General features: G+C 39.2%; 3 protein-coding genes across 3 annotated transcripts; 1 reads left to right on the forward strand and 2 right to left on the reverse strand.

Annotated features, from left to right (window-relative positions):
- The first annotated feature begins 1324 nt into the window (after window positions 1–1324).
- On the forward strand, window positions 1325–2602 carry LOC123274080. The gene is made up of 3 exons (XM_044741576.1): window positions 1325–1788; window positions 1887–2257; window positions 2357–2602. The coding sequence occupies exons 1-3, from the start codon at window positions 1404–1406 to the stop codon at window positions 2489–2491; spliced, it is 891 nt and encodes a 296-aa protein (XP_044597511.1). The 5' UTR covers window positions 1325–1403; the 3' UTR covers window positions 2492–2602.
- A 4329-nt stretch (window positions 2603–6931) lies between these two features.
- Window positions 6932–9822, reverse strand: LOC123274083. Its single transcript, XM_044741578.1, has one exon. The coding sequence runs from the start codon at window positions 9820–9822 to the stop codon at window positions 7012–7014; it is 2811 nt and encodes a 936-aa protein (XP_044597513.1). The 3' UTR covers window positions 6932–7011.
- Window positions 9823–9876: 54 nt separating this feature from the next.
- On the reverse strand, window positions 9877–11342 carry LOC123274081 (death-associated inhibitor of apoptosis 1-like). Its single transcript, XM_044741577.1, has one exon. It carries the CDS (start codon window positions 10877–10879, stop codon window positions 9920–9922), a length of 960 nt encoding a protein of 319 aa, XP_044597512.1. The 5' UTR covers window positions 10880–11342; the 3' UTR covers window positions 9877–9919.
- Between the last annotated feature and the right edge of the window lie 321 nt (window positions 11343–11663).

An 11663-nucleotide genomic window follows, 5' to 3' on the forward strand; every position in this document is an offset into this window, starting at 1 on the left:
GAGGCCGTAACATTCCTCCCTATTTTAAGATTGAGCGATGGGGTTTCATCGACCCCGTCGCGAATACACATGTATATACAAATACCTATATCTTCGTATGTGCGTTTATGTGTAGGCAATAAAAAAAATAATTATCCTTCCAGTCAACCTTACAAGCCTTAAGATCTAGAACTACAAATGCGATTAACATAAAATATTTCAATTAATGGTTATATATAAATCTTGATACTGCAATGTCGCATTGACAATGTTATGCGACATTGTTGTGATCATTACGTTTTAACTACTATCATTTGTAGTTACATAATTTTAAATTTTTAGCAGCATGAATTTAATCATATTTTTAATTTTTAAGGACAAAACAACATCTTAAATTATGAATTGAAAGTTAAACAAGCGACATAATGATAAAAGAAAATGTCTCTGTACATGTTGTTTAATTGTTAGTTTTGACGGAATAACGTCGTATACATTGATGAATTCTAACAATATACGTGAAATTTGTCGCGTTCCACCTGAGCCTGTGCGTGCGAGCGAGAGCGCACAACAAGCGATAAGACACAGGTAGAGAGGTTTAAGCGTATTAATGAGTCCCCCTTTTTTTTGTTAAAATAAAAATTTTTCCTTTTTTAAATAAAATAATAAACGTAAGAGTTTAATGTTATATTTCTTTTGTATAACAAAATTTTTCTTTTCCCCTTCTTTTTTTTTTATAAAATTATGAATTATTAATTCAATCCTTAACTATGTAATTTTTCATCAATTTCTCTCCCTCCCCCCTGTGTACGTCATCACGTCAAACTTTTGTCCATGTACGGGCCTTATAGAAAAAAAAAGATTTTCTGTTTTTGTTTTAAAAATCGTTGCATTTTTGTAGGATTAATTATAGCCTTATGATAATATTACTATGATTGCGAATTTTCTCATGATTATTTTGTATTAAAAGTTAAATTTTAACCAATGAACAGTGCAAGTTAGAGTGGTTTCATTAAATCAAAAATTTTTTTTTTTTTTTTTTTTTTTTTTTTTTTTTTGCAAGAGAAGGAAAGAGAGGTAAGTACTATAGACAAAAGGAGGAAGAGGTCCTCGGCTCGGCTTGCAACGTACTCCTTGTCCCCACCTTCAGTTGGTCCTTAGGTTTTCGGGCATTAGATTTTCCGATGAGAAGGGGAAAGAGGCTTATAAATCCCTGGGGATGAGTGCATTGTTACTTATTTCCTCAATTAGTTGAAAGTGTTCGTGTCGTTGGTGTTTCTATTCATCATTTTTTTTGAAAGTGATCATTCTTTTTTTTTTTTTTTACCCTTCGGTAAGTGGACATATATATAGATATACATATAAAATTTTGTATCGTGTGGTGCATAATCATTGATTTATTTTCCCCTTTTATTTTTCTTTAGAAAATGAATTCATGTTACGTTGGTTTGGTAAGGTGTGGGGTGACAAGTGCGGGAATCCAAACTACTGTCGGTCAACCTGGACCGTCAACTTCTGGCTACCGAGGGCGTTACGTGGTATCAGCGTCAGGAAGTTCCGCAGCGACTCCAGCAGTGGTTCCGGCTCAAGGTTCAGTAGCAACGTCACCCTTGTCAACATCTTCTTCTTCAACCGCAGGGTCCTCGGGTTCATCAGGTGGTTCGTGGGCGGCGACGCCAGCCACCTCTTCAGTGGATCCTCTGAGGGTAAAAACGGAAGAGTTGTTGTTGGAAGATTTTACCCAGGAGCCCGATCCATCGGCGCCGGAGTGTCGTGAACCAAAAGCAGCAAGCCCGGTGAATCAGAGCCCTCGTAAGTACTCCTTGGTATTTTCTTCTTTCCTCTTGTGTTTTTTTTTTTTTTTTTTTTTTTTTTTTTTTTGACACATTTTTTTGTTCTTTTTATTTTAGGGTATATGATGAACTGGCATGACGCAGAGATGGTGACAGTCGATTCTTCTCCCCTTGACCTGTCGCGTTATCTGAGTGATCCTCCAGTTTCGTCCCCTGAGGTTCCAGCCCCGCGGAAGAGGAGATCTCAATTTCCTACCCCTGGGGAACTTCAGTTCATGGTCCGGGAACTACAGCCATTATTGCATCTCAACGTGATTTTATATCGATCATCGTCATTTATCCAGGGGACGACCAGGATCGCTCCCGGATTTTGGGACCCAATAATAGCAATTATCCCGGAATCTAGGGGGTGTGTGAAGCGCTTCTTTCTTCAATTTCCCTTGGAACTAGTGGAGCAACTGAATCCGTCAAGGGATTCCCTGCTGAAGGTACAAAACGTTCTTTTTTTGTATTATCCTTTTCTTCTCCCCTTATATTTTTTTTGTCGTTAATTGTTATAATTAATGTTGAAAATTGTGTGTTCACAGACGGTACTTCACATGTCGTCTCAGGAGTTGCGTCACTGGTTTAGATATACCAAGGCTCCAAGGCACGTTCAACAATGGCTACGTAAACTATACCGAGTGTACCGAGGGAATTACAATGTATCGGCAAACAATTAAGTGTGAAAGTTTTTTTTTTTTTTGAAATTTAAAAAGGGGTGTCTTATACTTATGTAAGAGAAATAATAATTGTAGAGATTCTTTAATTCATAAAAAAAAATATAAATATAATTTTCTTTTTCTTTCTTTCCTTTATCCTCCTTCCCCCCTGGATTCCTTTTAGAATTAATTTAGAATAATAGTTTTTAGGAATTCGCTGATGAAGCCTGGACTGACGGTAATTATGTATTATTATTTTTTTTGTGAGTTACTTTATTTACTTTTGGGCTTGTCTTAATAACACTACATATCTGCGAGTTAGCGATTTATTATTCATTTCAACTATCGTATCATCTACTGCCTTAATTTACTTAATATTTTATGTCAGTAGGTGACATGGGATTAAAGGATTGTCGATTACCGCGGTCTTATTAATCCATTATCAATGATGATTAATTAAGAATTATTACGGTATTCTTCGAAACAAGGATTGAAGGTCAATTAAATTTATTAATTTATGTAGTAGTAATCATAACTTCAATAATCATTAATTATTTAAATGTTGAGGCGAATAATCAAGTTGCCCATGAGGGACAAGTTTCACGTAGTATAAATCCGTACGAGGATTAATACAATAAGTCTCACACGCAATGGTAATTTTTAGTATGAGCTTAATTAACTAAAATTCCTTCAATCTTTGTCTGTCGTAACCCGTTTTGTCTGCTTTCATTTACTGCGTTACGTCATCCCGTTCTTATTTCTATTATTATTATTATTATTTTGTTATACATATATAGTCATTAATTACGACTATTGCCCCCGTAGTATAGCAATATCTTATTACTATATTTGTTGTATATAAAAAAAGAGAAAACATATAACCATTATGTTATTGGAGGTTACCAATGGTGGTCCATCTTAACACGATAATAGTCAATATTCATTTTAATGCTATTCGTAAAGCTCAATTAAGCGTACGTGCGATTCGCACAAGAGAAAAGGAACGAAGGTTGATGAGTGCACACGGCTTTGTGCATCTAATAAATTTTTCTAATTTACTTGCACGTGTGTAGACACTCATTTGGTTCATCCCTTTTGTAATGAAATTAATTAAATGGAAGAGGCTAGAACGCCAAATTTTATCGTACTATAGAAAGGTAGACATTGCGAGAAATAAGCGCATAAAATAGTGTAATATAAGCATTTATTATATAATAAAGAAAAATAATTAAGTACAAGGAACATCAATAATGAGTATAATAGTTATAAGTGTAATTGGTACTCTGTTACTTGACCATAGTATTAACTAGGTTGGTAGATTACTAGAGAGATCAGCGTTATTAATTAGCCTAAATAATTAACTACTTATTTATGTTCAGTCGACATTGGTAACTCTAACACGTGGAGAAAGGAAGAACTGACCTGCACAATTCCGAGTGACTTGCGCCTATAGACTTAAAATTCGTTGTAAAACGATCTGTTCTTCCTCTCTTTACAATGGTAATTTGCAGCCTTATAATCACTAAAAATATAAAGATGAGGTAGTTAATGTATGGCGGTTTGTCGTAGTACGAGTAATGGTGTACTTATTGTAATATAAGAAAAATATTTTTGTGTTTTTTTTTTTTGTGAGTGACAATATTATCAAAAATTGGCAAGATAGAGTTTATTCCAGTAATTTATTTAAGCGTAAGAGATTTCTTCTTCTTTCCCCCCCCTTTTTTTTTTGCAACGGTAAAATTTCTTTTGACAGCAAGAAGAAATGCCTTATTAATTATTCTAGTAACAAAAATTTTCATTTAAGCTATTACATATCGGTATGAAGCGAGATAAAATTTTGTTTTCCCATCACCAATTACTTAATCTATTTCTGTTATTTAGTAATATTAATTAGTGTACCTGAGGTTTGTCAAATGTCATCTTACTTTATGTTGGAGTCCTTACTCGTTGTCAGAACTATCTCTTCCCTCCTCCGTAAGGTCAATGGTTTCTGGACTGATCATCCAAGCGTTTTCTGTCCTTAGTGCTGATAATTTATAGTTGTAACGATTTTCTGCTGCAGTGAGGTAATTGGTGAGTACCGACTCACGGAAACCCTCTAGTTGTCTTAATTCCAGATATGAAAATATTCGTGATGCGAGTCCTTCTGGGTGAGACTTAGTTAAAATATTCCTGATGTTGGTTTTTTCGCTTTCGTAACCTTTGGTTACTTCTTCCATTAACAATGGGTGTACTTGACGAAAGGCGATGCAGGTGCCAGTTAACTCTCGATGTCGTAGAATTGTGATAGGGTTTACTCCAATTACTCGGGGCTCCACAATGAGTCTTTGATTCATGAACATGTAATAAAATTGAAACAAATACCAGTAAGTCCTCATTTTCATGTCCATGTATTCCTTCGGGCAGCTGTCGGTATGTTCTTCGGACGGACATTGGCCGGCGATTTCGCATAATCCTTCGTAAAGTCTGTCGGATATTGATATCATCCGTATTTCGTCGAACATTCGGGTGGTTAACTCTGCTTTAGTAACTTGAGTGTCAGATAAAAACATTAAAAATTGGTATATGCGCTGAGCTTCTGTGTATGTATCCCGCACTTCCTTATGAGTACGTCTTAAATCGTATGCGTAAGGGAGTGGTATTTTAATTAGCACTTCTTGAATGGTGACTTTGATACCTAGGTGTAGACAGCCTTCGCGGAGTATTGGGTCCAGTTCAGGCTGGATGTATTCAACAAACTGCTTGAATAACCACGCTTGGTCTGGCGAAAGTTGGCATTCCATGACCTGTAATTGAGAATAATTAGAGTAGTTAACTGGGAGGGTTTTTGGATTATAGGGTATTCTTCCTTTTGGCTTGAGGATTCAGAGGGATTCCCCAGGTAGCCACCGCTCCCCGACGTATAGCTCCTCGTGTGTTCCAATATTTTATAATACACTGTGGGCATGTTGCGGCATCTTTTACCTCGTGTATCTGGGTGTAACAATTATTGCAAAAATTCCCAGAAATCCAGACCTTGGCTTCTAATTCATGGAAAAATATTTTCTTACAATTAGATTTATTTCTTAATGTTTTTTGACTAATCACACAGTTCACACATATACACCCTAATTCAGTTTCCCAGTAGGCTCCGGAACGGCAAATTAATTCCGTGATCATTTTCCATGGAGACTTGTTGAGGACATTCTTCCACCCATCTAATGTCGATTCTGGTTTTCTGATTAGATCCCTTATAGCTTCTTGAACTCCTTCTTGATCTTTTGGTTGTATTAAGAGGCTGGCTTGACTGAAGGCATTCACGTAACGACCCGCTTCTTCTGTTAATTCTATGGGATTTTCCCGTCGCCTTCGCTTAGTCGATTTTTTGCTGGAAGCGATTTCTCGTTTATAAGCACGTATGGTTAATGCTACGGGGTCTGTAGTGTGAGCGCCAGTTTCTCCATCTGAAGTTGGACTGATTGATTCAGGGGAGGTCCTGGTTAAAGTAGACGGTTGGTCAGTTATAGAAGGACGATTTTTTGTTGTTACTTGGATCTGACGGGTCCTCGCTGAAGATTGGTCTATTTGTTGATCCGAAATCGGGGAATAGGTTGATATTACTAGTTGGGATTTCTCGGGGAGTAAGTAGGGTGCGGGCAACTTGCTTGGGGATGCTCCCCGCATTCGGATTGAAGAGTTTTGAGGAACAGCTAATAAACTTCGGAGTAATGGGGATTCGGATTGTGTTCCTGAATGTATGACGTCCGCCGTTGAGGTCCTAGTGTTTATTGTGGTAAGCAAAGGTGTATATTCCTCGTACTTTATGGGATTAGAATTAGTGACGCTCTCCATTCTGTTGTCTTGAAAAAATTGTGATGGTGGTTCTTGAAATATACCTTTATTTACTGGAACGCTGGGATTGAGACTGTTGGTAGTGGCTGATGTAGTTGCGGATTCGGAGCTCATATACCGATTCGTGGTATTATAAAAGGTTGGATGATTTGATGATGTCACTTGACAGCTTTCAGTTGAGAATTTGGATATGAGATTATTAAGGTTATTAATGGGGTTGTTAATGGGAGTGTAACGATTATATGACGGAAGGTTGGATCGTACTCCTATAGATTGACTACCTTGATTAGAATAGAATTTGCCGGAACTGTCAGTTGTAGATGAAGGATTTTTTTTAATTATGAAATTATCATTAGGAGTCCATGCGTTATTATTGGAGTAGATACTGGAAGGGTTATATCCTTGGTCATTAAAATTTGGAGATTGGTAATTTGTGTTGTTGACGTTCCAAATCATCTGGGTACTTTGAGGTGCTGACAGTATTAAGTTTTCTTGATTTCCCTGCTGTTGAAAAGATGGTTGTGTCGAAGGTATAGTCGCTGGACCACATTCTCCAGTCATATTGGAATATAACGCGGTTGGTGGCTCGTACTGGCGTTTACATTCTGTTGGCCAGATGGTGTTATGGAAATACCCCTCTACTTCTTCTTCCGAACTAGTCCTTTGGTTTGCCATGGTCGTCGTAGTGCGTTGAGCGGTTCCTAAAACAATTAAGTACGAATCTCATTAGCGGCGCATTGGAGATAGGAGTAGAAGGAGTTCGGGGGAGCAGTTATCACTACTTCTGATTCTTCGGAAGCATGATCATTATGGTGGTTAGGTGCACTTGCGTCAGTAGTAGTTGTTGGGGCGACGTTTTTTAATTCCCTTTCTTCTGTTGGAGCGGGGTTTTTATTTCCCAGATGAACTAATAGGTGGGTGATTGAGCTCCAGACTGCACCCACTAAGTGTATTGACCACCCATAGATAGAATGCAAGGCGTAGCCATTTATAACAGTGTCAACTGCTAACTTTATAAAACGAAATATTAACAATAATCCAATAATTCCGGCACTTGCGGTACCGAAAGTCATGAAAGATGACCACATTCGGTCCCATGCGTTATCAGCGATTTGGCGTAGAGTATCTTCATCTAATAAATTCATAAAATGAGCTCCCTGATGGAGAGATGGTTGACCGGTTATCGTTCTGGCCAAGGTATTTAATACCATTGCTCTTTCGGCGGGAAACATGATACTGGAACGTAGGTTGTGTAGATCCTCGTAACTGTATATGCCACTAGTTGCTAGAGATCCAGGATTGGTGTATCTCCAAGTTGCTTCTGTAGATGGTTTCAAACTAGCTGGGGTAGCCACAGGTGCAAATCTGGGAGAAAAAGTGAACCATGACCCTCCAAGGTTGAACGTGGTGGGTATAATTGGATTGCAGTTAATTTGCGTACCAACATTGGTTAATATGTGTGTCCGCGGCATTAAGAATAACTCGGTGTCATTGTCCTTGGTCACGGGTAATTGCTGATAACACTCAGTAGTTGACCTAACCCGGACGTCTACTGGTATACATTTAATTAAATGGATCACTTCTCCGGCTACAACTGCCATGTATCCTGGTCCCTTCATTAAATGGAAAGCGAACTCGTCTGGAGTTTGTGTAGCATGTAGGAGAGAATTTTTCAGAACTTGTACTTCTAGGTCGCACTTTTGTTTTAATAAATCAAGGTATAAGGTGTTTACTTGGGTTCGAATGTGCCTCTCCACGTAGACAAACTTTGAATTAACATATGCCATGATGTCAGTGTTTCCGGGGGTCAGGGTACCTTTGGTTATGGGTATCATTCCGGAATCAGCATATTCTACGATAAAAAGTTTAGGGTGTTCCGTGCGGATCAACCGATAACCGCATATGTCCTCACGACCCTTCCTAGTGAAAGCGAATGTAACGTCTTTATTTACCACCGTGTAGATGATTTCCTTGTGTCGGGTGACATTATTTCCTTCGTCCACTAGTTTCATGGCTGGACCTGCGTATAACTGTTCGAATCTACCGCTGTTGCAGTCGGTTGGTAATGATGACCAGAAGGTGTGTCCGGCTTCGATATCGGAGCAATGGCCATCTGCTAGGGAGCATGCTATTCCTGATTTTAGAGAGATTAAATTTCTTTCTAAGTCGACTTTGGTGTAGTAATCTCGCAATTGAATTTCTACATAGCCTTGAACTACTACGTCATTCCAAGTTCCATAGGGGTCGGCGTAGGTAGTTCCCTTGCATTCTCCATCTATTTCGATTTTTCCAGCGAAAGTGACACTGTGAGTCGAGGAGGTGTTCGACAATAACCCGCTTAAGTGAGTACCAAGCCCCACTACGTAATAGCCTGTTCGATGCATATTAGCACAGTCTTCGGCACTTATTGGTAGAATGTATGTATTTTCCGAACCCTTAACTACAGAATTGTGGCTATAAGCTCCACAATACGTAACGGTTCTTTTGACGTTGACTTTGCATTGAATGACCTGGGTGTAAACAAATTCCTTGATTTGAATCAGCTGTATTTTTAATTCAGTGGTATTTAAGACGGGTTCAGCAATGTGACAGTCTTCTACGTCCAAGAGGGATAAGGTAGTGATGTTTAAACTTGGGGCTCCACAATCGTATCCCAATAATCCGAATGCTGGTGCTAGGAATAGCATGGTTACTAGTGGTGTCATCCATCCTTTCAAGCTTTTGGTGCGACGGAGTTTGCTGAATGGTTTTTTCTTAGGCGTTGGTAGAGTAACTGAATTTGATGTCGATGCATATACAGGGGGATTAGTTGCAGATGATGCGATATACTCGTTCCTGGGGTTGTCTTCTTCTTCGTCCTCTTCTTCCTCTAGTATTAAATTCTCTTCCTCTTCTAAGATGGTCGAGACTCTTCGTGGTCTCATATCTACATAGATGTGATCAGAATAAACTCGCCGGGGTACATCATAATGATCCTCTACTGTTTTGGTATTGTGGCGCAGTAACCAAGTTTTTGCTCGATGTAGATTATTTAGGGCGCAACTATATATTCTTCGTAGTTCCACACCATGGATAAGACAATAGTCGTCGACTCGAGGTAGTTGACCCATGATTGGGAGGTAGTCAGTTAAATCCGGAACTCTGTAACCAGTTACATTAGAAACGAAATTGGCAGCTTCTGTACTAAAACCGAAGGTATGCGTGGACAGTCGAACGATGTGATGTATTCGACGATATGTTTCTTCGATGCCACGGCCAGGTAATTCCCATATAAGTCCGTGGAATGCGGTCTGGGCAATTGTACGCCTTCTAACTGCCAGGTCGTGATGATATATAGAACCAGGTGATTCGACAAGCCATTGTTCTTGATGAGAGTGCCCCATCTCTAAGATTGCGATTTCCTTGGGGATCAGATTCCCAGCATTGTCATCAAAGCCTAAAACATCGATGAGAAATATCCGTTCGTCAGGGTTGTCCCAACGGGTTGTTCTTGCTCCAATTTCACCGTATTCGTTGTTCATCTTGTTTTATTATATATTTTTTTCTGCAATGAGATCAGGTATACTAATTATTAATTATCTTCTTATAATTATATGGAAATTGTTAAAGGAAAGGAAATTAACAAATGTTAGTGCGGACTGAGATTAAAATACGTTCGCGACATACGGCGCATTGCGTTAACCCCGGAGCGCATCTGGTGCAAGCTAACATGTGACCACAGGGTAAGAAAACTACTCCTAATTCGTGTACATAACAAATTTTGCATATTTTTGCTTCAGGTACTCCCTTTAACTCCGTCGTTGTCGTTGTTGTCGTTGTAGGGTCCTGGGGTTCACTTGATTCTTCGACATTGTCGTTTGTAGTCTGTTTAAGTTTCTCTTCTTCTTCCTTCTGCATTATCTTCCTTGTCACGCTTTCGATGTATGCTTGGCCTTTTACTGCCCATACATAGTGACAAGAACTATACCATCTAGCGTGTTGTTCCCACGGGTCATCCTCTGGGGTCCATTCTCTTAGCCCTCCTCCGCAATGGAAGCAATTAACTCGGTCACTACGGCCCGAATAAAAGAGCCCTGCATCGGCCATTTCTTCTTCCGTTTGTGCCATCGATAAAGGCCAGTCCTTGAAGGTCTCTAACCTAGCTGCGTAGCTCACATAGTTCTTGTATGCTGGGCCCGCAGGTCTATTGAGGTTGACTTGGTCTAACTGAATGGATATTGAGTCAACATCTGTAGTTGGTGCTTGGTGACCAATTTCGAATACACCTTCAGGAACAACACGGGGTATATTCCCGCAAGGGAGATTCTGTATAAAACGACAAGTAGGTCGCCAACGTTGGTGCTCTGTACGTGGGTCACGCCCTGCATCCAAGAGTCCCAAGGTTAATGCGCAACAAAAACATCTTACATTGCTGCCGTCTCCGAGATAGTAGAATCCGGCGGCGGCTAATTGCCTTGGAGAAACAGGTGAATCAGGCCATCTTTGATAGCTGTTGAATCGTTCCTCTTCGGAGTGGTAATTGGGACTTCCCATTGATCCATTTGCAGGGCGGAATACTGGGAGCCAGGGATTGTCCATTGTCCTTTTACTGTTAAACTGCAAGGATTTTTTTTGTTAGTTTTAATATGTTTATTTTGATTTGCTGCTTACTTCTCTTATTGCTTGTACTCCGAACGAAGGTGTAATTATTTCTTAATATTTTAATACTAATGCCTACGGGGATTTATTTCTCTTTCATGAATATTGTTATCGAAGAACCTAATATTACGATGCGTTTCACGTTGTAAAATTCGAAGCCGCTCTTCTAATTCCTCCCATAACTGGTGTAAAGCCACTTCGCGGCCCAATAAGTCATCCCTGTCGCCAACCTGGGTTGGTTCACCTTGTAGTTTGCGGTAATTTCCTTTAGAAATCTTCTATGTGGTAGCTCCGAGGAATGATTTGCAACTCCCATTTCCGTCTGTAACTTAATTATCATTAATCTATTTAAGTATAACTATGAATATTTTGTGGGTATATCTATGTTTATGTGAAGGATTATATATATGGTTTGTATTTTAATTAAATTAACATTGTTGATTGAGACGTTAAGATAGTATAGCAAGTATCAGTAATTGGATTTTTTCTCGACACACTGCACATGTGTGTAGTTCATTTGCACACTCGACGCAGGCCACCATATGTCCGCAGGGTGAGAATACTATCCTCATCTCCTGATTATAACAAATTTTGCATAAACGCCAGTCCCTTGTGCTTTCATCGGTCAAATTAATTCGTGATTCATCTCCTTTTTCTTCGGTGTCCTTCCTTTGACTATCGTGGCTGGCAGATGATTCTGTTTCCTCAGCATGAATTGATGAAG

Source organism: Cotesia glomerata, unplaced genomic scaffold (genome assembly GCF_020080835.1).
Source record: "Cotesia glomerata isolate CgM1 unplaced genomic scaffold, MPM_Cglom_v2.3 scaffold_211, whole genome shotgun sequence".
Taxonomy (NCBI): Eukaryota; Metazoa; Arthropoda; class Insecta; order Hymenoptera; family Braconidae; genus Cotesia; species Cotesia glomerata.